The sequence below is a fragment of the Staurois parvus genome, unplaced genomic scaffold (assembly GCF_062004578.1).
Source record: "Staurois parvus isolate SC_StPar_1 unplaced genomic scaffold, SC_StPar_1.0 ptg000282l, whole genome shotgun sequence".
Lineage (NCBI taxonomy): Eukaryota > Metazoa > Chordata > Amphibia > Anura > Ranidae > Staurois > Staurois parvus.
In genome coordinates this window covers 12882012-12907708 of record NW_028318078.1, presented here as the reverse complement: position 1 = coordinate 12907708, position 25697 = coordinate 12882012, and the positions used below count along the sequence as shown (strand labels likewise).

General features: G+C 41.2%; 1 protein-coding gene across 1 annotated transcript in view; it reads right to left on the bottom strand.

Annotated features, from left to right (window-relative positions):
• The window catches only part of CACNG2 (calcium voltage-gated channel auxiliary subunit gamma 2), a 197620-nt gene that overhangs the window by 55545 nt on the left and 116378 nt on the right, over nucleotides 1–25697 (bottom strand). The window contains exon 2 of the mRNA XM_089681952.1: nucleotides 10355–10438. Within this exon, the coding sequence (XP_089538078.1) occupies nucleotides 10355–10438 (84 nt within the window). The remainder of the gene's footprint in view (nucleotides 1–10354; nucleotides 10439–25697) is intronic.

Below are 25697 nucleotides of genomic sequence, written 5' to 3'. Positions count from 1 at the left end.
TTCCTCCCCCTCTTCAGCCCAGTGCTCCATTGAGCGCAGGAGGGGGGAGAGGGGTGGGCAGAGCAGAGAGTGATGACTGATAGAGCAGCTGTTTTTGTTGGACATTTTTGCACATGGACTTTATGTCTTTAGTCACGTTATTTATTTCTTCATTGTGTTATGGTATTTTATGGTGCACAGTAATACATTCATTTGGTTTCACTGTGCGTTTTTATCACCATTTTCTGTTTTATACCAGTTACACTCTATATATGTTTGCCACATTTATTTATGGCATTTATATGGTCACTTATTAGTCATTTTATGTCACATGGCCTTTTGATGCACATTGTGTTATGACCTTTTAGTCGCATGGTCACATTTTTGGGCCTCACTGTGCTTTGTTATTGTCATTCTTCTGTGATAAGTGGTATGTCCACTTTTAACATTTAAGCACTTCATTTTGTATTTTTCACATTTTGCTCCACTTTCTCATTAGTTGTATTCATGTTATTTAATTTATGTTATGACGGACTCATATGTCCCACTATTACTGTGATTTAGTTAATATTTTATTTTTCCCTGATCATTTCTGTGCGTTTTGCCCACGGTCACGGTTTATTGTCTGTTACACCTTTTGGTCCTCATTTTGGACCTTTATTATTTCACCTTTCCCTTCACTCCCATATTCCTTCCATTTACTGATTATGTTATAGTGTATTATCTATTGTCTTTTCATCTCATTATTTGTTTTGGAATGTCTGTGGCATTATTGTGATTAGAGCAACATCAATGTAAAAACCTGGCTATGTATAATATGTACATATGTACATACATGTGCACATTAAAGTGGTTCTAAAGCATTGGTGCTTTTACTTTAGTCCTTTTGCTGCCTGAGCCGTTTTTGCATTTTTTGCACACGTTTAAAAAATAATTTTAGGCCTGAAGATTACACAAAACCGCAAAACATTATATATTTTCTGAAAGCAGACACCCTAGAGAATATAATAGTGGTAGTTCCAATTTTTTATGTCACGTGATATTACCGAAAAGGTCCAGCAAATGCAAACTTTCAGTAAAAAACACACTAAAGTGAATTTTAAGGCAAATAAATGCAATAAATTACCCAAATTTATGATAAAATATAAAAGGCAAGGTTGTACCGAGTAAACAGATACACAACATGTCAAACCTTAAATTTCTGTGCTCTTTTGAAATGACGACAAACTTTAGTACCCTATACTTTCTATAGGCGACTCTTCAAAAGCCCCTACAGGTCATCAGTCAGGCCACATGCCCTCAACATGGGGGGGGTGCTTTGGGGGGTTCCCCCCAAAGCACCTTGTCCCCATGTTGATGGGGACAAGGGCCTCTTCCCTACAAACCTAGCCTGTGTTTGTGGGAGTCTGCGGGCAGGGGGCTTATCAAAATCTGGAAGCCTCCTTTAGCAAGGGGGCCCCCCAGATACTGCCCCCCCTTATGTGAATGAGTATGGGGTACATGCTACCGCTACCCATTCACAAAAAAAAGTGTAGTGTGAAAAAAGACAAGTCCTTTATTAAAAGAAGGAAAATAAAAGAATGTCCCCCGAAGTAGATCCAACATCAATCATGATGCCCGCCGCCGTCGCTACCCGGAAAAAGAAAGAAAAAAAAAGGCTCTGCTCCTAACCATCTGACTGCTCCGTTGGCTTGACAGTTCTTAAATATGTAAGGGGCAGGGCCACCCAGAGACATCACACGTGTGGCCCCACCTCCTTGTGACATCATTGACCCAGCATGCCACGGTTAATGATGCCACAAGGGGCAGGTCACACAGGTGATGTCCCCGAATGGCCCCGCCCCTTACATATTTAACAACTGTCAAGCCAGCGGAGCAGTCACACAGCTGGGAGTCGGCGTCGGAGCCTTTTTTAAAATGTTTTTATTTTTTCGGGTAGCAGTGGCGGCGGGCATCATTTTTTTTTTTAATTTTTGGCGTGAGAGTTCCCCTCAAAACCCATACCAGACCTGAAGGGCTTGGTATGGATGGAGAGAGACCCCACGCCGGTTTTTAAATTATCTTTTTAATTGCCGGTAATTCTTTATTTTACATTCAGCTGTTAGTGGGGAACCCCGCTGACAGCTGAAACATTAATGCATGGTTTTCACTATTAAAATACCACATGACTTGATAAAATAACTCACGCAGTATTTTAGTTGTGTTTTTTGGTGAATTCAAATTTTTTTTAAAAAATGCTATGCAGTATCCTACCGCATACTCAGATGCGATAAGATACTGCTTAGTGAATTGTGCCCAGTGAGCCTCTCACCGGGCCCCCCACTGACCCAGGCCCAAGGGCAATGCCCGTATGGTCCGTCCGCCCCTGGTCAGGTCTGTACGAAGTAAGGACCTGCCAGAGAAAGGTTTAAAGTGCTTGCAAACCTCAGGAATACAGTATGAAAAAAGCATATCCCTCTATAGTGTGTACTTGTCTCAATTAAGAACACTAAGGGGTTTATTTACTAAAGCTGGAGAGTTTCATTGCCAGGTTTCATTGCCAAAGCTTCATTGAACAAGCTGAGGTTAGAAGCTGATTGGTTTCTATGCAAGCTTCTCCAGCTTTAGTAAATAAACCCCTAAGTGTCATTTCTGTCTGCTACTTCATTCTACTGCTATCTGCATAAGTCACTTATGAAAAGTTTTCCTAACATGAGAAAAATGGTGACGGGGAGGTCACAGCCTGTGATTGCCAGCCTCAGCTCTGTTCCTGTGTGGTGTGTGAAGGGGGTGTGTTCCTTCCCTCCAATCAGCTGTCAGAGGTCTCCTCACTGATGTGCCTTCAGCTCTGCACCCCCTGCTTTTCAGAGATGAGAGATCCTGTGTAAATTCTGCACTTTAAATGGATGTAGGAGACAGACGGCTATAGACAAACAGGTACAACCTATATAGGAAGATTTGTTTAATCTCTATGCATCACTTCTCTAAATACTTACCTGAGCTTGTCAGCGATACAGTGCTGTCCCTGGCTGCAGACATCAATCCCCTCTCTTTCTCTTCTCACAGGGACTCGGCAGCATCAGTAGTCAAATCCTATTAGCAGAGACAGGGGAGCAGGGCTGGGCAGTGCTGAGCTGAGCTGAACTGTGTGCATTAATAGACAGAGACAGCGGGGCTCAGGATTGACTCTGCAGGGGTGCCACAATAGGAAACGGCTTCCTATGGTAGCACACTGAGCAGAGGAGGAGCCTGTAGCAGCGGTGGGAGTTCCCAGAAAGGGAGGATCATGGCTGCTCTGTGCAAAACAATTTCACAGAGCAGGTAAGTATGATATGTTTATTATTTTAAAAGAAAAAAAATGTTTACAATTTTACAATCACTTTAAATCCACATGCTCTGTCTCATTCTGATAAATCATGGTTGTGTTTTACGGATTCTTTTCACAATGCTGGTGTATTTGTCTACTGACACATGAAAGTGTTTATATGGACAAAATTTAAAAATCCATTATGTCTATGCAGTAAATCCTAATGAGGACATTTTCTTCCTGTAGTGTACATGGCCTCCATGGTTTTCTTCCAAGCACTCCGGTTTACTCCCACACTCCAAAGACACGCTGGTGGGTTAACTGGATTCTGCTTAAATTGGCCCTAGTATGTACTGTATATCTATGCATGAGAGATAGAGACCTTAGTTTGGAAGTTGCTTGAAGCCAGAGGCTATTGTGAATGTACAATATGTACATTATCTGTACATTATCATTATCAGTGCTATATAAATGCCTATAATTAATAAGTCAATAAAATAAATATGCATTGCATGTTTTATCTCTTTAAAATTGCTGCAAGTGCAGAAAAATACCTGGTGATCCTACCAGAAATTAAGTGAACTCCTAACTCGCTGTTGGTGGCTTAAAGCACTGTCTCTGCTGCACTGAAATCCCAAGATATATTGTTAGTCCTGCTTGGGCTCTCATACTAATTTCTACTTATCTTTCCCCCTCTCTGTCCCTCTCCACATGCACACGTTGAATTTATTCCCAGTAAAAACTATGCTGCCACTTATAGGCTATGTGTAAGAAAAAGGCTGTTAGGAGATGTAGGTCTGAGGATTTTCCTACATCAAAAGGAACTGATGTAAAGAACCCTTCTGATTCCTAGCAGCTGCCCCGGCAAGATTTGATATGGAGTAGCAAAAGCTGTTTCTCCTACAGGAGCAAGATTAAAAAAAACGAATGCTGGGACATGCTCCAGAGAAGGAGGTTATGGGATAATTTTAGGTCATACTTGGAAATCACTTCCCTGCATTGCTGACAACTTATCTTACCAATTGTTAAGGAGGGCAGTAGGGAGATGCTAAATCTGAGTGTTTGTTCTATTGCAGCTGATCTACAAATCTCTGCAATAATACAAGAAATAATATGGAATGCAAGAATGTAAAATCAAATCTAACATTGGGGCAAATAGGTGCGGCACTGGGAACCAGCTGCTCTGGTAGGTCGAGGCATGGGTGTAGGCTGTCAGTAACAGCCAGCATCCAGCAGTGAGCCCAGGAGCTCAAATGATCTGTATCCAGCTTTGGATCTAGCTACACAGTGATTCAAGAGTGTTTGAAGCAGATCGCTGTAATGATCCAACGTAAACACAATGCTTTTTAACATTGTGTTTACATTGAAAGTGATGTGACATCATGAGTAATGTACGGAGGCCCAGGCAGAGTTGTTGCGGGTCTGTCCAGCATCTCCCTACAGCAGTAGATCAACACTATAGTGATCTGCTGCTGCATGGTAATAAAACTATTTTCTCTTGAGCCATCCAATGATGCCATCACTGGATGGCTTAATTATTAATTTTGGGCCATCACTGGATGGCTTAATTCACAGACACCTTGTACAAATCCAAGTGGTTCTGTATCATGTGATAGCTGTGATGACCAATTGCATTGATCACAGATGTAAACAGTGTAGTGTTTACATTAGAGAGACTTTGTCTTACAACAGAGGAAGGGGAGTATGAAATAACTAATGAATGAATCATTTATTCAATAGTTCCAGAACAGTGGATCCCAAGGTTGCGAGGTGGTTTATAACTTTTTCATTCCCACCCTCGTCTTCTATCCCAGCCCTTACCTGTCTCTACAGTGTCCTGTTTATTGACCCCTTCACCTCCCTTGTCCTGCACAACTGCACATTTTCATCTCCTTCCTTCCACCTCATATGAGCTGCACATTAACCCCTTCAACTCTTCCTTCCTCTGTGTATTACCTGTACATTGAATGTATTTGGTGCACCATTAGCAAGCTCCATGTTTTTACCCAATCAATACCAGAATGTTGGAAAAAAATAGATCAACTTGGGGTGTCTTTTTTCCAAAAAGGGACCATTAGATCAATTCCTTTGCTGTTCTGGCATCTGTATTTGATATTTTTGGTAACAGAAAGTAAGATAAATTGTTTTTTTTTCAAATGGTTTGGTCTTTTTTCCTTTATTTAGTAAAATATAAAAACCCTCAGTGGTGATTAATACCACCAAAGGAAAGTTCTATCTGCCTCAGTAAATGACATAAAATTGATTTGGGTACACTGTCGCATGCTGAGAAATTGTCAGAAAGTATCACAATACTGAAAACTGAAAAATGGCCTGGTAATGAAGGGATATTACAAGTTAGTACTGAAGTAGTTAATGGTATGCCAACAATTTATGCAAACCATTTTTTTCCTGTGTGCAGATTGGAGTGCACCTTTTATTTGAGAGTGTTTTTTTGTTTTAAAATTAATTGTGCATACTGTTTTATGCTATGTGGCTGCATTCCCTTTTTTAGTTTTGAGAGATGCTGCACAGAACATTTCATGAAGCAGATGCGACTAATAAAAGCCTGGAGAAGGGACACACGCCAGTCTGGCCTGTCTACGTATAATAGCTCAGGCATTAAGGTGAGTGCATTCCTAATGGAAAGGTAGCATGAGTAGAACACGGTTCATGAAGAGGAGTGTTTCAATCACTTAGAGTTGGAGTATTGATTCACCATGAAGATTTTTACATATGGACAATTTTTCAATGCACTGTTCCAGCTGTGGGTTTGGAGGATACGTTATGTGTTTATGGCTTCATATCAATTGATAACCTAAATTGTGTATGTCTTAGTATCTGTATCACAATTGTGTATAGAAGTTGGAAATTTGAGGTACACTCCAGTCTAAACTTTAAGTGGTAGTTAACTCTGTGCAGGGGCGGACTGACCATTTGGAAACTCAGGCACTGCCCGAGGGCCCGGGGTCAGTAGGGGGCCCCATGAGATGCCCCTGGTACCTTTTTCATAGGCTTTTTTGAGTTTGGGCAAGGACACAGGGGCCCCATGATCCCCTATTGCCCGGGGGACCCATGAGTTGTCAGTCCGCCACTGACTCTGTGTGTGGAATTATACCTACATATAAGCTTACGGTCATGTTTACCTGTGGGTACAATGAATACCTTCTAAACGTGCACCATTTAGAAGATATTCAGATCGGCAATAGCCGATGACATCACCCATGCATGTGTAATGACACCCTGCATTCAGGACCAGGATGCCGTGGAATGCAGAGCACTATGCCATGGCTCCCTTACACATCCACGGGACTGACGTCATCATGGTTTGACCATACAATTGGTAGGAGCTCGCAAACTCAGAAGGAAGATGAGGTGAAGATGGAAGCCCCGGCAGCAGTGACAGAGTGCCGCTGGAGGGTTTTGTTTTATAGATATGTATGTCATAATGAGCTAGTATTCACTGCATACTAGCACATTATGGCATAAAACTGAAGGGGGCCCAGATTTTCTTTTTTGGGCACTGCTATAGAGTATCAATATTTACAGGTCCTTACAGCTATCAGTTGGAGAACTATGAGTCAGATTGGTCATACAGGAAGCAGAGAAAATGAGGAAGTTGCAAGGCACAAGCTACAGACATAATCTCCCATTACAAATATGAGGTGCTTTCTGGATCATGGTTGCAGTGGATTACAGAAAAAGCCAATTGAAATCAATCAAATAGACTTTTTGAAAAATAGAAGTAAGAGACCAGTTTAATATAAATAATCTAATCAATGTGGTTTAAAAATCTTGATCTGTATATGTTTTGTAATTTTATACTGTATATTTATAGATGCGACTATATTTGTTCATCGAAAACAATGCTCTCCCTATGCGGTTGGTGCCTTATTGGCTCAATTCACAGTGCTGCAATACGATTTTGATCCAACTTTTAGTGTGATTTTTGTAGTGCTACTTGGATTCAACTTTGATAGGGTGAGTATATTTTATGGCACCAACATCGCACTGGAATCACACCAGTACAGGAACCTTTTCCAAAAATGCTGCACGCTCAGTCCCATTGATGTAAACGGACACCATTGAAAACAATGTGATTTCCTTTGTCATGCTCAAATCAAATCTGAAATCGCACTAGTGTGAAACAGACCTTAATATTAACTCGTGGCAAAAATTAAAAAATTACAATTGATCCCCCCAACAACTAATGATTAATATAAAGCTTTTTTGTGTAGGGGATGATCAAAACAGAGTATTACTTACCTTACTCCATGGTCCCATTGTCTTACTCCTCCCTACCTATTCCAGTTGTGATGACCAGTCCCCTGAAGCCACTTTCCTCCCCAGGCTCTGACCTGTATTTCACTGCTCCTCTCATTTACATAGTCACACACAATCAGGACCAGCAGAACTTCTGGCCCTGAATTGTATATGATGTAGGAGTTCCTGCCTACATTCCAGCACTGGAGAGCAAAGGAAAGGACTGTTGGCTGTTGCAAGACCATGTAATAAGAAAAAAATCTTCAGCTTTATATTACCCATTAGACCAGTCTTTCTCAATCAGGGTTCTTAGGTGTTCCTTGAGCAATGAGAAATTTCCACCTCTTAAATATGTAAACAACGACACTAATAATCTTTTTAGCTATCTGTAATATTGGTTAGAGGTGTCACTTTATTTTTTTACTGTTCTGTCTTCTTTGTCCACTAGGTCTGACTTGACCCCTTCCCCTTGTGCCATGGCCAGATCAACAACAGGAGATGACAGCTTCATAATGGCAGCTTGTTTCAGCTCTGAGCACTTTCCCCTGACAAGCAGGAGAAATGCAGACAAAGGGGGAACATGTCAGCTTCTGCATTCCACTTGCCATTGCTTGTACTGGTAAAGTACTCAGAGCCGAGACAAGCTGTTGTAATGAAGCAGCCATCTCTTTCCTAGCTTTTGTTGGATTGCTTATGGCAGGCAAAAAGGGCGTGAAGGTTAGAACTAATTCATAGCTAGGGTTAGGAAGCACCTAGCTACACTGAAAGTACTACATACACTTTGTCCCATAAGGAACAGACTAGTAAAAAATAATAATAATAAAAAAATATATATATATATATGTATATATATATATATATAATGAAAAGGTAAGTTCACCTTTTCATGAATCATTTAAAGGTAAACTAACTTCTGGACCTCACTGCATGTGATGTCCAGCTCTCGTGCTGTTTGCGTTGCTGTCTGTATACTTTACACAGCAAACACAGTCCCAGAGTGAGTATCCATCATAATGTCTGCAATGGCAATCAACCACGTGACCAGGGGCGGACTGACCATTTGGGCACTCGGGCACCGCTCGAGGGCCCAGGGTCAGTAGGGGGCCCCATGAGATGCCCCTAATACTTTTCATTTTGGGTGTGGTTTGAGTGTGGGTGAGGACACAGGGGCCCCATGATCCCCTATTGCCCGGGGGCCCCATGAGTTGTCAGCTGCTATGAGAAGCAAGGTCCAAGGGGTGGTACCCTTTAAGGTAAACAATGAAATGTGGACTCACTAAAAACACTATAATTTCCCTTTAAGAATAACTGCAGTGTTTGCTTGCTAACATTAGTAGTTCACTGATTTTTTATTTTTTTTACCTATGCGACATTGTCTATAATATTTTCTTTGGTAGACTGCCTATTCTGGGTGGTCCTGGGCAAATCATTTTTTTTATGTTTATTCTTTTGTGATCCCTATGTGACCAATTTACTGATGCAGTGCAAACAAAAGCAAAGCAAAACAAACAAACAAACAAACAAACAAAAAACAGTGATTGGACAGCAGTCAACCTACTTCTTTATTCTTACTGTGTTGGAATTGCGTCAGAAGGCCCAGTGGGACAGTACCCTTATCCCTACATGCCTGCAGATGGTACAGGATTGTGAGTCCCATCTCTCCCATCCCCCCCCCCCCAACCACCATTGGTTCCTTATCTTGCCTTCTCCCCCCTCCCCCACACTTTTGTTTTTCTTTTTTTTTCCAAACCCCACTACTCACCACCAAGCTGAATTGCCCCCAAACTGAAGACCGCATTAATTGAATACCCATCCTCCCCCCTTACCCTATAACCAATTCCTTCATTTTGTTTCTTTACTAAAATCTGGGTGACATTGCAGTACTTAGAACATGCCTTCAGCCACTTGTTTGAAATGTACGTAAAGCTTCTATAGAGGTATAGACAATTGATTTCATAACCTGTAATATCCATGCGATCTACAGTATTTTCTTCCTGATGAATATGATCTGTACAACACCTCTCTGTTTTGTGTACAGTATGTGATGTAACCCTTTCTTAAATAAAGAATGTAAAAAAAAAGAAACAGTGATGATATAGATTGTGCATTGACACGTCAACTATAAAAATCTCTCTAGCTGTAATAGAGAATTCTGATTGGCTGCAATTGGGTTACTGAAATTTGCACATCATCATCATCGTCATTGTCACGCATTATTGAATATGCTGTTTTATTTTCATATCTCACATTTTACCATCATGGCTTATATGAAATTAAAAGGTTAATGTAAATGCAATTTTTAACATATCTTACTGTTTCTAGCGTGAAATCATTAAACATGGGCTTACTTCGATGCAGGCTAACAACTGTGAAACTAAGAAGAAAATATTTGGGTTCCTCTAGAAGCTCGTAGGGAACACAGACTGCGAAGAGCTGTTTCATTTCTTGATGTGTTATACAAAATAAGTGAGTAATTTCAGCAATGTGTTTGAACATTTTGAGGCAGTAAAATGTCCAATATGCTTAGAAGACCCGTGGGCCTCATGTATAATAACTAGAGGAAATGAAAACAGAGGAATGTAAGTAAATGAAAATATAGCATGCAGGCTGTTTTTACCACCCCTGGCCGCCCACTTGAACTTAACCTTACAAGTATCTTTTGGACATACTCTCAACAGATGATTTTCTATATAGTAAGGGGCCCAGACATTGCATTTTAGCACAAGGTCTGCTTAAAGCCATCATATTGCTTTGCACTCAATGGGCAAAACACAGGCTTGCTTTAATATATTCATGTGAACAGGCAAGCAAACAAATCAGTGGACTTACGGAGAAAATATTCGGCAGTGTCTGCTTCATAATCTGCATCCTCTGGAAAGTGGTCAATCTGTTTGCACACACCCTTAAAATTACCTAAGGAGAGATATGAAAAATGTGTCAGAATTTTCATTACAAGGTTACTGTCAACATGATGACCCATTCAAACACACTTGAACTAAGCATTAACATCATGACTGCAATGAAATCTTTTTGCTGCCTATAATAAATGTACCTTGCAATATTTTTGTAAATAAAGGTGGACTTTGGCAAAATATATATATTTTTAAAAATGTTAATGCAGTGCAGACGGAATAGAGCCCCTGTCCAAATGTATTGCTTTCTTTGCTGTGTTGGGGAGATTTCCCATCACTTTGGGTGGTGTCAGTAAAACAGGAAATTAGGAAAATCTCTGCAGTGGGGATATAGACAGCCAGGGTTGGGGATTAGAGGGGGTACCACCCCTCCTCCTATATGGGGCCCAGACCAGCAGGGGGGCCCAGGCAGCTGGGTGAATCAGATGTGGGCGGGGGCCAATTACTGGAACCGATTCCCTGTCTGACTTTCTCTGAAGGGGCTGAAAGCTGTCTTCTTCTTCTCTCCCTCCTGCTAGCTTTCAACTGTTGCAGAGAGAGTCATACAGGGGAATACAGTAATTGCCCCCCCCCCCCGCTGCACCCATCACCCTCCCTGTGCATCATACATTTCCCCCTGCTGCCCAGGCCCCCTGTGTGCCTCATCTCCCAAATGCTGCCGGCTTCCCTCCTCTCCTTCCCACTGGAAACTGCAAGCACACAATAGGATCCTTCAGGATGGAGAGTAGGGGAAGGGTCCAGTAAATATGTCACATTTTCCAGTCCTTTCCTGAATAAACACAAGGCGTGATGGGTACCTATCACTCACTGGGGGAGATTTACTAAAACTGGTTGATTCAGAATCTGGTGCAGCTGTGAACCCCACTGTGTTCATTCTTAACTGAAGCATAGTAAACTGGGTTTTTTTTAGGGGGCTGTCATGTTGGCTGTATGGGCCCCCTGGTTTCTAACAGCAAACATCAGCAGAACTTTGAAAACATTCTAACCCTTTTCCACTCTGTACAACATTGAATAAACATTGAATAAAAGTCCTGGCTGGGGTTCCACTTTAAATATGATTATGTATTTTTTCCCACCAGAGATATAAGAAAATTCACACACCAGCTCAATTTTTACTATAGCTACTGTAAAAAAAAACTGGTTAGAAACATAATGTAAACCCATCATAGCTTAAAATAAGGTAGTGCCTATATTTCTCTTATAATTTCATTTAATAAATATTATTTTCTGCAATACTACAAGTGATCTTCAGTTTGTCAGAGTAAACCTGTCACCAACACAGGCAATCCAAACTGCAATTTATATTAATAAAAATACATAACCAAAGATTACCTTCAGTGAAAACAGCATGTCTAAATGGTCAGTCGCTTGTATGCAAATACTGCTTGTCATGTCATTTTTGGGCTTGGCCCAGCTATTTTATGCCTCCTAATCCATGATATTGATCAGTGTGGAAGCCCATTACATTAAAGGACCTATAGGGAGTGGGTCCAAGGTGATACGTACAGGAGAATGTAAAATTTTTACATAAATAACTTCAATTTTTGGGTTTTTTTTTTTTTTAAAGTCAGCAGCTACAAATACTGTAGTAAATGACTTTTAAAAATCATGTACTTACCAGTGCCTGGAGTCCAGTGCCATCTTTCTGCAGTCGGCTCAGTTTTACCTCTGTGGGTGCCTGGCAGTGCCATCTTTGATATGGGAGCTGGCTGCGACTTCCTGAGGAACCACAACTAGCTTCCTACTGCCCATGAGTGTGAGCTCACGCAGCACTCTGAATTGTCCGGAAACCTCCTGGGACAAGTGATATATCTCAGGAGGCTGTGGGAGGGGAAGGGGCAGGGTAAGCAGCATCATCCTTGCCTGGGTGAGGATTGCAGAAGTGGAAGCGGATATTGATAAAAATAGGTACTTGTCCCCCCGGTAACTCAGGATGTGGACGGACAATGAACTAGCGATAGTTCAATTTTTGAGTAATGTTCTACTTCAAGCTGCTTACATCTCTGGGTCATCTTTTTCTACATCTTAATTTGTGACAGCAAAGTGATGGACGATTATTCATCCAGTGGCTTTTATAAATGGCACTGGACAAAGCACTGTCATACAGCCAGTGTGGCCATCAATGTCTGTGAATGGAGCCTTCTATGGCACTGTGTACAGAGTCCCCAAACAGGGAACACAGATCAACAAGGTAAACTGGAGATGCAGGGAACAGATGGAAGGGAAACCAGGACTGGGATCAGGTACAAGGGAAGCAGATAAGAGGCAGCAGGATACAGCATGCAGGGCAGGAACAAGGTCAGGATCAGAATAAATGCTGCACAGTATCTGGCAATAGAGCAAAATACTGGAATGGGAGGAACTAATAAGAGAGGACCTAAATACCCTCCCAGCATCCAGCATTAGGTGGAAACTGATTACTGGGATCTGCTGGCTGCTCAGACACACCTGCTGGTGGACACCGAAACTATGACTTTCCACTCTGGGAAGCACAGTGGTGATCCAGGTCCTGACATATAAACAGTGTAGTATCTACATCTGCGAGCCCTTCACTTTTGGAAAGTGGGTAAAACAATTGAATGAGTCATTCATTGGTTTCAGAGTAACATACAAAAAAACAACAGCAGCAGATAAGGACAGTTTTAAGCCTTTCACCTTCCCCCATCTGTTCTATACATCTGATCTCCAGCTTGCCTCACTATGTTACCTGTAAATTACCCATTCACCCCTCCTATCATGCACATCTGCACATTAACCCCTTCATGCCCATATTCCCAAGCTTGATGTTTTACCCACCTCAATACCAGAACGTTTCTTCATTAAAAAAAAGAAAGTTGAAAAATTAGATCATTTTGGAGTGTCTACTTTCTAAGAAGTCATTTTGAAAGTATTTGTAGTTGTTTGGCTTTTTATTTTAACAGAAAGTAAGGGAAACAGGTTTCTATTTCCTTTAATATAGTAAAAAATAGTGGTTATTAAATACCATGAAAATAAAGTGCTTTTTCAAAAAATTATATACATTCTTTTGGGTCCAGTGTTGCATGACGGAGTAAATATCAAGCAGACTATCACAGCATTGGAAATTGAAAAATGTTCTGGTAATAAAGGGGCGTATACAGGCTGGGACTGAAGTAGTTAAAGTTTAGATAATCCCAATGAAAAATGTAATACATTGCAATTCATCAGTTCTTGTGATGTGGCAGTGGCAGCTGCATTAGTTTTCTTTTTTCAGCCTGAAACTGGCCATACGCTGATTGAAATTTTGGCTGGTCCAGAAGGGACTAGCCGCATTTCAATCAGTGTGTGGGCTCCCAAGCTTGACAAAAGTCAGGTGCTTAATTTACTTCTGTCAGAGGGGTTTGTTGGTACATTTACACTGATCAGCATTTGCTGCAGGGGAGAGGAGGGAGCACTCAACATGGGATGGAAAATCCAGGAGCAGTGACATCACCCATAGGCTCCCATGTCCCAGCCACTATCGGGAATCCTTCCTTTCCCTTGCAAGAGACTCACGTGCTCTTGTAACTTTATGTTAACTGAACTGTAACCTCAATCAATGTAATCAGCCTTCCCAGCTATCTTCTGTAAACTACAGAAAACTTTCCTTCTATGTAATGGAAACAAGAAGAGGTGTGGTGTATGTAGTGACAAAGCTGCTCCTTAAAGTGATTGTAAATGCTCGTTTACAAGCTTATTATCCACTTTCCCTCCTGAGGATTTACCCCCCCCCCCCCCACCTTACTGACCAGGCCGTTTTTTGCGTTATGGTGCTGCGTTACTTTAACTGACAATTGTGCGGTCATGCAACACTGCACCCAAATGAAATTTACGTCCTTTTTTTTCCCACGAATTGAGCTTTCTTCCGGCGTTATTTTATCGCCTGTGCGGTTTTAATTTTTTGCGCTATAAAAAAGCCGGCACAGTATTTTTGACTTTTTGCTATTAAGCATGTCCAGTAAAAAATTTTTTAAAAATCAAATATCGTCAGAAATTTACATCAAAATGTATTCAGCTACATGTCTTTGCTAAAAAAAAACCCAATACGTGTAAAGTAATGGGTTTATGTGAAAGTTATAGCATTTACAAATGGTGGAATGTATACTGGAATTTTTTTTTATTTTTACTAGTAATGGCGGTGATCAGCGACTTATAACGGGACTGCAGGACTGTGGCGGACATTCTGACACTGGGAGGGAACTGACTTGGTGTCACTGACATCCCCAGTGACACCAATACAGTGATCAGTGCTAAAAAAAAAAGCACTGACACTGTATTAATGACATTGGGCAGGAAGGGGTTAACATGAGAGGCGATCAAAGGGTTAACTGTGTGCAGGGAGTGTTTTACTAGGGTGTCATGTCAGCGTGCTTCACTGTAATCACACTACTCTGGATGGCTCTGCTGTGCCTGAGCTGACAGGGAGGAGGCTGTTTGTAAACAAAACAGTCCTCCTCTCCATCGGAGATCTTCGGAAATCACTGGGCGGTGGCGAGTAATTATCAGCATCTACCCGGAAATGCAAAATCACGTATATATACATGATTTTGTGCACCCATGCCACCCTGTAGCAGTATTTCTTCTTTAGGGCAGATGGGAAGAGGTTAAAATAACAAACATGTCATACTTACCTGCTCTGTGCAATACTTTTGCAAAGAACAGCCCCGATCTTTATCTTCTTGGGCCAGCTGCTGGTGCTCCTAGCTTCTTGCTATGGGGCACTCCTGCGCGCTCTACTCTCTTGCACATCGCTGGATCGAGATAGGGCTTAGGTAAGTATTTTGGTGGGGGGCTGGGGGGAAGAGCTGCATTCAGAAGGTTAAAACCTTCTGTCTTTAACCACTTCCCGACTGGCCGTTGTATATAAATGGCCGGACGGCCAGACGGTGACACTGCAGGGTCGGGTGGCAGTTTATAAACGGCCTCCCCGCACCCTGCTTGTGCGTGCTCCCCGGGAGCGCGCTGCACCGCAATCAGGTGCCCGCTGTGTCCTCTGGACACAGTGAACACCGATCGTCGGACTGGACCTCTGTACGAGGTCCCGATCATGTGATCACTGATTGGCCAATCGGTGATCACATGCAAAGTAGTAAGCAAGATGTCACTTGTGACAGCATTGCTTACTACATGTGAATCTGTGAATGATCACAGAGGTCACATGGTACAAGGCTATTCACAACACCCTTGTACCATGTGACAAGCTGTGACCAATCACAGCTCACTCAGTAGTTCTCAATGGCTCCAAGAATGCAGACAGAGAGAAAGAGAAATTATTGCTTTTACATCCTATATGGGTGTAAAAGCAATCAGTGTAAAAAAAAAAAAAATCTTCATCACCCCCCAAAAGTAGTGCAGTAGATGGTGACACTGTACTGCTAGGGTGACAGTAAGTAAAAAAAAATAAAAAATAATAATATAAAAAAAAAATAAAAATGTAAAAAAAATGTTTAAAAATTATAATTTTTGGTTACAAACTAATTTGGCTTATTTTTTTTTTACTAAAAAGATAACGGAATAAATTTTGGCCAAGATTTATGATGAAATATTATTTATTTGCAAACTTTTATAAGAAAAACACATTTTTTTAAAATTTTTGAACATTTTCATTTACATAGTAAAAAAAATAAAAAATCCCAGTGGTGAATAAATACCACCAAAATAAAGTTTTATCTGTCTCAAAAAAATGGTAAAAAAATTCATATGGGTACAGTGTTGCATGACCGTGCAATTGTCATTCAAAGCGTGATAGCGCTGAAAGCTGAAAATTGCCTTGATCAGGAAGGGGGTAAAAGTGTCCGGACTGGAAGTGGTTAAAACCACTTTAACAATTGCAGTGCGATGAGTGTTGCCCCCTGGAACAGGAAGTGAGTTTCTGGCAGGACAACCAGGTGAAAATAAAGAAAAAATGTTTAAAAAAGAATACACCCACAACATCTAGAGACCATTATATACAACATCTAGCTGCATTATATTGTATGTTATTTTTGGGTTTTAAGATCTGGAGAGGTGTGGAAAACAATATGCTTGAAAAGTGGCAATAGATGGAGGCTGGCTATCCCTGCATTTTTATAGTGACTGGTTCTCTTTGTTGATTTTGTCAGTGCCGTGTGTTATAGCAGGGGATTACATTCTGTGTGGGATCTCTCACTAGCCGCTGATGGGTGGGTTGGGGGGGAATAGAGCCGACCCTCCTGTATTCTTTCAATGCCTATGGGTATATGAACAGTAATTCCATGGGCAGTGGCTCCCAGTGATAAAATTCTCCAGGCCCCATTGATTTAGCAGCAGGAGCTGGGGACAGATATGGGACTATTTACTCACTTTTTTTGAACAGGCAGGCTGGGGGCCTGTCAGTCACTCTGTATGGGGCCCAATGATTTGTAATAGCATCCCATTTAACAGCATCTTTCATGCAGCTCCTATGTGGCTAAGGCCGCATTCACAGATGAACAACGCATCACATTTTTTGGTGCATTACCATAGGGCAGTCCATGCACTTGAATGAGTTGCCCTACATGCAAAAAATATGCCAAAGTAGTTCAAGTACCTTTTTTGGCATTGAACCAAACATATTTTGCGTTTCCATTGTTTTGCAGTTTTTTCTCGTTTCATGTGAAAAATGCACAACAAAATGTTGGGACTGCTACCCACATTTGGGGTGCAGTGAGAAATAATGGCACCTCAAGTATATTCATTACGGTTTTCGCACATTTCTGAAAATACGGGCAGAAACGTGTATTTTTTTTTCACATTTCTGGAACACTCAGGTATTTATTTATTTCAGGTGCTTATATATTAGGCATGAATGCGGCCTTATGAAAGAGATACACGTGTTTTCTGACAACCTCTTTCTTTAGTTTAAGACCCCTTAGTTTCACATGCCCCACTCTGATCAGGTCCATCTGTCAGTTTTTCAGGACCTCACTGGATGATCCATGCTTTCCTATGGACAGGTGGGTGTACACAGACTTTTGTCCATTTACAAACACCTACCTCCAGGTCCGATCGGATCCACTAAAGAAAAAGAAAACCGTAAGAGGACTCTTCCGTTTAGGTGGACCAGACCGGAGGTAACTGGGTGTAAACAGACAGTGGAATCCATTTACTCCCGGCTGCCTATAGAGCAGAGTGGGCTCTGGCCATGTCCACTCTGCAGATACTGAATGGACACAGATGTGTCATCCGCCCAATATGCTCCAATCAGCAGGGGATCAGCTTACAGATCCCATGCTGATGGGAACGGAATCCTCCCATGAAAGGGGCCTAATTGACAGATTTCTGCTCTTTGATTTCTGCTCTTTTCTTTGATTTGATTGATTACCTCAACTGACTGTCAAGCAATGTCCATTCATCACTCAAAACATTAAAACTTCCACAAATGTTGAAGCTATATTAATTTGTACACTTGTTGCAATAAATGCTACACAGGATCTTCACATTTTATAATAGTATCCATACACAGAACAATTTTATTTACAATTGTATTGTCGATTGGTTTACTGTTTTGGAAACACTTACAATTACTAGATTGGAACAATTGTTCAATGTATCGTACACTTAATCATATTTATTTCCTTCAATTAGAATAATTTTTTAACGGTTTTGCTTAAAATTGATGAAATGGCGCAGTATGCGTGTTTCAGTTTCTATATATAGAGGTCACAGAACCCTAAGGTGAATTTTAATAACTTTCAGTGTGCATTTTTTTTTCCTGTGGATGTTATTTCTTAGAATACAATAAAACTAATACAGGCTAGCAGACTTCACTTTACGAGACTACATGCAATTTCAGATAGCTGTTAAACCAAGGTGGGCCTGCTGTGTCAATGGGCAGCACTTAATTTAAATAACAGTAATTTAGCAGTTACAGCGATGTGGGGAAGGATAAGAACCTCTCTTAGGTTTTTTCTTTGCTGTTGGTGTCCCTGTTGAGATTACCTGTCATCGTGATACCTGTCACTGATATAGGAAGTAGGCACAAATCACCCCAGAGGAATCATGGACTGTAATAAATACATGACAGAGCCTCAAACCTTTAAGGGCCTGTTTACACATGCTTTGAATTCTTAAGAGTGGTCTGTGGTGGATCACTTTTCAGTGGGTGTTTGACAGGTGGCTGGGAGAAATTATGTCACCTCCTCACTTCCTATATTTACCCTGTAAGGCCCACACCACTGCACCACATCCGATTGCAGGACAGTTGTGGCACGACCCTATTTACTTGAATGGGTCACATTTGGCAGTAGTATTACATGCCCCTCTCTGCCAATCCCTCCACTGGCTTCCACTAACCCAACGTATAAACTTCAAAATACTAACCACAGCTTACAAAGCCATCCAAAACACTGCCTCTAGCTACATCGCCAACCTCATCCACAGATACCGGCCAAATCGCCCACTCCGCTCCTCCCATGATATCTTTCTCTCTAGCTCCCGCATCACCTCCTCCCACGCTCGCCTCCAGGACTTCTTCAGAGCCTCTCCCATCCTCTGAAACTCCCTACCAGAGCATGTCGGGTCAGCCCCCACCCTGTCTGCCTTTAGGCAATCTTTGAAAACACACTTCTTCAGGGAGGCCTACCCCACCTCCACCTCTACCTAAGAACTGTAATTGAATCACCTCCAGCAAATCATCCCCCGCAGCTATCACCTTTTGTATCATCTCCCCCTTCCTTTAGATTGTAAGCTCCATGAGCAGGGCCCTCACATTCCTTCTGTACTGAAATGTAATGTAATTGTACTGTCTCCCTTATATTGTAAAGCGCTGCGCAAACTGATGGCGCTATATATATAAATCCTGTATAATAATAATAAGTAAACCTATGACGTCTCCGTTGGTGGTGCTAGAAGAGTATTTTCTGCTGCTTGAGCACCAGAAAAACTCCCTCCACCCGTCCTGTAGCACCCCTAGCAGCCACCACACACTATAAGGATACAAAATTTAAATCAGGAGGGATCCCCTCGCCGTGGCTGTTGACATACTACCAGTGTTGAGGGGGGCTTTGGCAGTGTGGGTGTCTTTATTTACTTACTGTGAATGAGTACAAAGGGGTTCTATGAGAAGTGGAGAGGATATCTGGTGTCCCCTTAATTTAAAGGGGTCTTCCATATTCTAATAACTTCCCCCGCAGACTCCCATATCCACTGGATCCGGGATATGGAGATGAGGCCCTGGTCCCCATCAACATGAATTATTGAGGATTGGGGCAGGGGCAAGTCTTTTTGACTGGGTTTCCCCTTTGAATCCATATCAGATATGGGTCTAATAGATTAGCGCACTAGAGTTATTCTTCTCCTACAGTCCCAGGAGCTGGAAACCCTCTGCCCCATGGCAGGTGAGTTATTCAAATACTGTATATTAGACCAGCGCTGATTGAGAGACACATGAGTATTCAAGCGCTGGTCTAACAAATTAGCAAAATCCATATCAGAGCCTTATGAAGGATAAAGATCTGCTATGGATTTGGGAAAGGGGGGGGGGGGGCTTATTGTTTTATTTTATTTGTTTTTTTTACCTGTTCTAGATCCATATAAGACCCTTATCTGGAAAGGATAAGGGGCTGAAACTGATTTAGAGGTGAACCCTGTCACTTTCACAAAAGTACAACCTACAGTTGCACCACTTCAGATGCAGGGTTAAGACATCTTCCAATCATGTTGTTTAACCACTTAAAGACTGGACACTTTCATCTCCTTCTAGTCCAGGCCATTTTTCAGCTTTCAGAACTGACACACTTTGAATAACAACTACTTAGTCATGCAACACTGTACCCAAATGAAATTTTGTATCTTTTTTTTGTGGTATTTATTCACCACTGCTTTTTTATTTTTGTTATATAATTAAAAAAAAGAGTGAACATTTTGAAAAAAAAATGTTTTTCTTAGTTTCTGTTGTCCAAATAAATAATCTTTCTTCATAAATTTAGACAAAAGTGTATTCTGCTACAAAAATAACCCAAAAGGAGTGCATATTATTTAGTCTGTGTGCAACTTAGAGAGTCTACAAATGATGATATATATATTTATATAAAAATTAAAATTGATCAGTCTTCATGTAATGACTACCTATATCATTTCTTGAGGCCCTAAAATGCCAGAACAATACAAATCATCCCCATATGACCCCTTGGCAAGGCCAAGGTATTTAAGAAGAGGCATTGTGAGTTTTCGAAGTTGCAGTTTTTCTGTCACAATTTTTTGGAAAATGAAGAAATATTTAACTTTTCACGTTTTGTCATTTTAACAAGTTTTTTTCTCAAACGCAGCATAGACATACACCCCTAAACACATTCTGCTATGCCTCCCAAGTATAAAGATGTTACATTTGTGAGACTTTTCCACAGCTTAGCCGCAAAGAGGGGCTCAAAATCCAAGGAACACCTTCAGGTTTTAATGGGGGCATAAATTACACATCTAATTTCCTGCCTAGCTATCACATTTTGGAGGCCCTTTAGCATCAATACAGAAAAAACACCCACAAAATCACCCCATTTTGCAAAGCAAACACTCTAAGGTATGTTCTGAAAGGCAGATGTGTTTGGAAAATGCAGGAAAGAAAATGAAAATATATTCTTTTACACAAAGTTGTCAATTAATAAAAAGTTTTAAATTCACAACTTAGGTATACCTACAATTACATCCCAAAATGTGTGAGACTTTTTCACAGCCACAAGTGTGAGATATTTTCACAGCCTAACCACATAGAGAGGCTGAAAATCCAAGGAACACCTTCAGGCTATCTAGGAGCAAAGTTAACTATATAATAATGATCAGGGACACTGTAACTGGTGTGGTGGTGATCAGAAAAACTGTAACTGGTGTGGCAGTGTTTAGGGATTGTAACTGGTGTGGTAATTAGGGACAACCTGACTGATGTGGCAGTGATCAGGGACCTTGTACTTTTTTTTCCATACTGTCACCAGAGCAGTGCAGTGTTTACCATAGTGACACTGTAGTGCTCAGGGGAGGTGATCAGGATTTTTTTGAGGATCATTGTAATAAGCAATTGGTAAAACTGTTCAAAGGTTTCATTCATGAAACCTTGTTTACTACTGGGATGCTGTAATTGGTCACAGCTATCACATGGTACAGGGCCACTGTGACTGGCCCTGGTGCCATGTGATTGCTGTGACCAATCACAGAGATCACCCAAGAGTAAACAATGACAGCCTTGTTTACTACTGTACCTTTGATTGGTCAGAGCGATCACATGGTACGGAGGTCGCTCACAGTGGCCCGGTACAATGATTGGGGTTTTGCTGTGTCTGGCGGACACAGCGGTCACAGATCCCACCGCTTCTCCTGAATGTATGGGTAGACCACCCACATTGGTTCTGCTCCCATCCGGCCATATATATACAGTGGCTGGACGGGACATGGTTAAAGTAGCTATCTAGTTTAATGTTGCCCTTTAAGTCTAATTAAAAGAGATGCTTCCTGATGGTATTTTTGAAGTTTATTTTTTTGCGTTGCATTGGCATTATACACTCACCGACCACTTTATTAAGTACACCTTGCTAGTGCCAAGAAAGAAGATATCCCCCTCAGCATTACACCACCACCACCAGCCTGAATCTTGGATACAAAGCAGGATGGATTCATGCTTTCCTGTTGTTTATGCCAAATTCTGACCCTACCAACTGAATGTCTGCCCATTCTCCTCTGACCTCTGACATCAATAAGGTATTTTCGTCAACAACTGCCACTCACTGGATATTTCCTCTTTTTCAAGCCATTCTCTGTAAACCCTAGAGATGATTGTGCATGAAAAGCCGGTCAGGGAGACTCTGCATTCCACTGAGGTATTGGGGAAGGGAGCGAGGGGTTGTGAAGGTGATATATTCAGGGCTGGAAGCTGCCATTTGCAAGTTAAGAGCACTGGATTTGGTTGATCCTGGTTTCCTTGATAAATAAATATAATAGCTGCCTGCTTTTACTTTTTATGCCAGTTTTACCAATCCCTGCTTCCCTAAGCATTGCCCCATTAGGCATTGCCCCATTAGCTCTGAGGAATCAAGCGCTTTGTAACAAAACGTGATCAGAGGGGCACACGGAAAGGGTGTGTCTAACTGACAAATGTATTTGCGGGCACCTTGTGGTTCCTGTTGTTAGGCAGCGCTTTTATTTTTAGAAGTTAAAAATGGTTGATGGGTTCATTTTACGTTTAACACAACAGAATCAGAATTTTGAAAAATGCTAAAAAGTCAAGAGGTGAAACATTAAGTTTGGTTATAATCCAAAAACTTTTCACTTCTACATTTTCCAACTTTAAACAATAGAGATATTGTCCATTCTTTCAGATGTATTTAAGGCCAGCAGTTTATGACTCTTAAAAGTACCTAGTGTCTATTGTGCAATAGTGAAATCCTTTCTCACTCAGACTACACAGAGAGCCTAGAACTCTGCCCATGGTGAGATTGAAAAACACTTCCTTCCTGTGCCAAATTCACATTTCCTGCTGTTTAACTATTAAATGCCATAATCTCTATGACTCATCAAGTTTCTAGGTTCAAAAATTGAATGATGGGGACCCGGATTAATCGCAGCTTAGGGAAAAGTCTAGTCCTTGTGTAAACCCCGGGCCTGGGATTCAGGTGGACTCTGCAGGGATCAACCTGAAGACTAGCACAGATACATGCAAACACCACAATGTGCCTGTACTTCAGCAATGTTGTTACTTTAGGCCCCTTTTATGCCAGATCTCCTTCACTTTACGGTCATGGAGTGGCCATTGTTTTGATCACTCTAATATGTGTTTTTACATCAATGACCATTATACTACACTATAGTCACCCATTTTTATTTTTTTGCTATCTAGTTACAAAACATGTAAGAAAAATAACATGCTACAACTAAATGAAGCAGGATAATGTTTTTATGTGGTCATGTTAAACATCTTAGTCTGATTATATATGTGAGAAAGTAGGACATTTTCTACTTTCTCCCATTCCTCTTCTGTCATGTGATATTTTGTAACTCATGTGTGCACACACCATGTAAGAACTTGATACAAATTTTTACGGATTAGTACAGATTTAGATTTAGTATAGTAATGCAGTACACACACACACACACACACACACACTAAATTGCCAAAAGTATTGGGACACCTCTCCACATCATTGGATTCAAGTGTTCCAATCACCTCCACAGCCACAAGTATATAAAATCAAGCACCTAGGCATGCAGTCTGCTTCTACAAACATTTTTGAAAGAATGGGTCACTCTCAGGAGCTCAGTGAATTCAAGCATGGTACCATGATAGGTTGCCACCTATGCAAAAGGTAACTAAAGACCTCCAAACTTCATGCGGCCTTCAGATTAGCACAACAGTGTATAGATAGCTTCAGCTGGAATTGGTTTCTATGGTCGAGCAGCTGCATTCAAGCCTTACATCACCAAATGCAATGCAAAGCGTCGGATGCAGTGGTGTAAAGCACGCTACCACTGGACTCTACAGCAGTGGAGACATGTTCTCTGGAGTGACAAATCACGCTTCTCTGGCAATCCGGTGGACGTGTCCATGTTTGGTGGTTGCCAGGAGAACGGTACTTGCCTGACTGCATTGTGCCAAGTGTAAAGTTTGATGGAGGGGGGATTATGGTGTGGGGCTGTTTTTCAGGGGTTGGTCTTAGCCCCTTAGTTCCACTGAAGGGAACCCTTAAGGCATCAGAATACCAAGACATTTTGGACAATTTCATGCTCTCAACTTTGTGGGAACAGTTTGGGGATGGCCCCTTCCTGTTCCAACATGACTGTGCACTAGTGCACAAAGCAAGGTCCATAAAGACATGGATGAGCGAGTTTGGGGTGGAGGAACTTGACTGGCCTCACAGTCTGACATCAGTGCCTTACCTCACAAATGCACTTTTGGAAAAATGGTCAAACATTCTCATAGACACACTCCTAAACCTTGTGGCCAGCCTTCCCAGAAGAGCTGAAGCTATTATAGCTGCAAAGGTGCGGGCCAACTCAATATCGAACCCTACGGACTAAGAATGGGATGCCATTAAGTTCATGTGCATGTAAAGGCAGGTGTCCCAATACTTTTGGCAATATAGTGTATAGTTATATTATAATAAAGTAGAAACGTGGCACTGGTTCAAATGTCATTTCTTGCCTTAATTTTGCAAAATCCTAAACTGTACACAAGGAACACATTGTAACTAGAATTTTGGACTTACCTACCCTTTCACAAGTTCTCAGTTGTATATTGTAATCCATTTATAAAATGAAATATCCAGAACAGGAAGCACATCATCTTCACATATAAGTAAGGAACAGAGTATGAACTAGAATACATTTTATGAAGGATTTTTAAGGTGCCTTTATGTCCATCCTCAGGAAGAAATCTATATCCAGCACCCTGCACTCCCCCATTACAACAAATCATAATAAACACAATTACTTATAAATACTCATAACCAGGACCATCAATACGTATACGTAACAAAAGTGGGGTAGGAATGCTGTGTCCCTGTGTGTAATTGTATTTCAATATGATTTGTTGTAATGAGGGTGTGCAGGGTATTAACTATAGACAATGTAATCTTCTTGCTAACTTTTATTATTAGAATTATTTTCTTTTGTACAAACATGTTATTAAATAAAAATCATAGATTTTAACTGAAATTGCTGTGGATTTCTTCCTGAGGTTGAACATAAAGGCACCTTAAAAATCCTGCATACCATTTATTCTAGTTCATACTGTCTTTTGGGATGTGGTGCTGAGGTTTTTCAGTTACACCCAACTTCAAAAATCAATGAACTTGCTTGATATCAATTAATCCCTGTGATAATACACACAGAGACACCCCATGTACAATATACAGTATCTAATGCAAGCGATGTGGTACCAAGATGAACTTCAAATACTCTATTTTGGGTATTTAGGGCATAAGTGTATAAAAAAAAATCATCACAAGGGACATTACCTTCAGTAGGATGTTTCCCTTGTGCTGTTTTGTCTTCTTTTGATGAAATCTTCTCCCCCCCCACCACCACCACTGCCATATTCTTCCAGATTAATACAGCTAAGGATCACTCATAAAAATTGCCTGACTATGCCAGCCCTTTGTGCCCAGATCCGCCAATCATAGAAGCCATACTACAGCTTCTAAGAATGACACAGGATCTAAGAATGGAAGAGGGGTGGATGATTGATAGCTCCACCCCCTCCATTCAGAGATCTCAATGCACTAATGTTCAGTGTACCACTGAAGCACAGTACAGCGTTAACTATGGCAATTATTATTCCCCAGCCC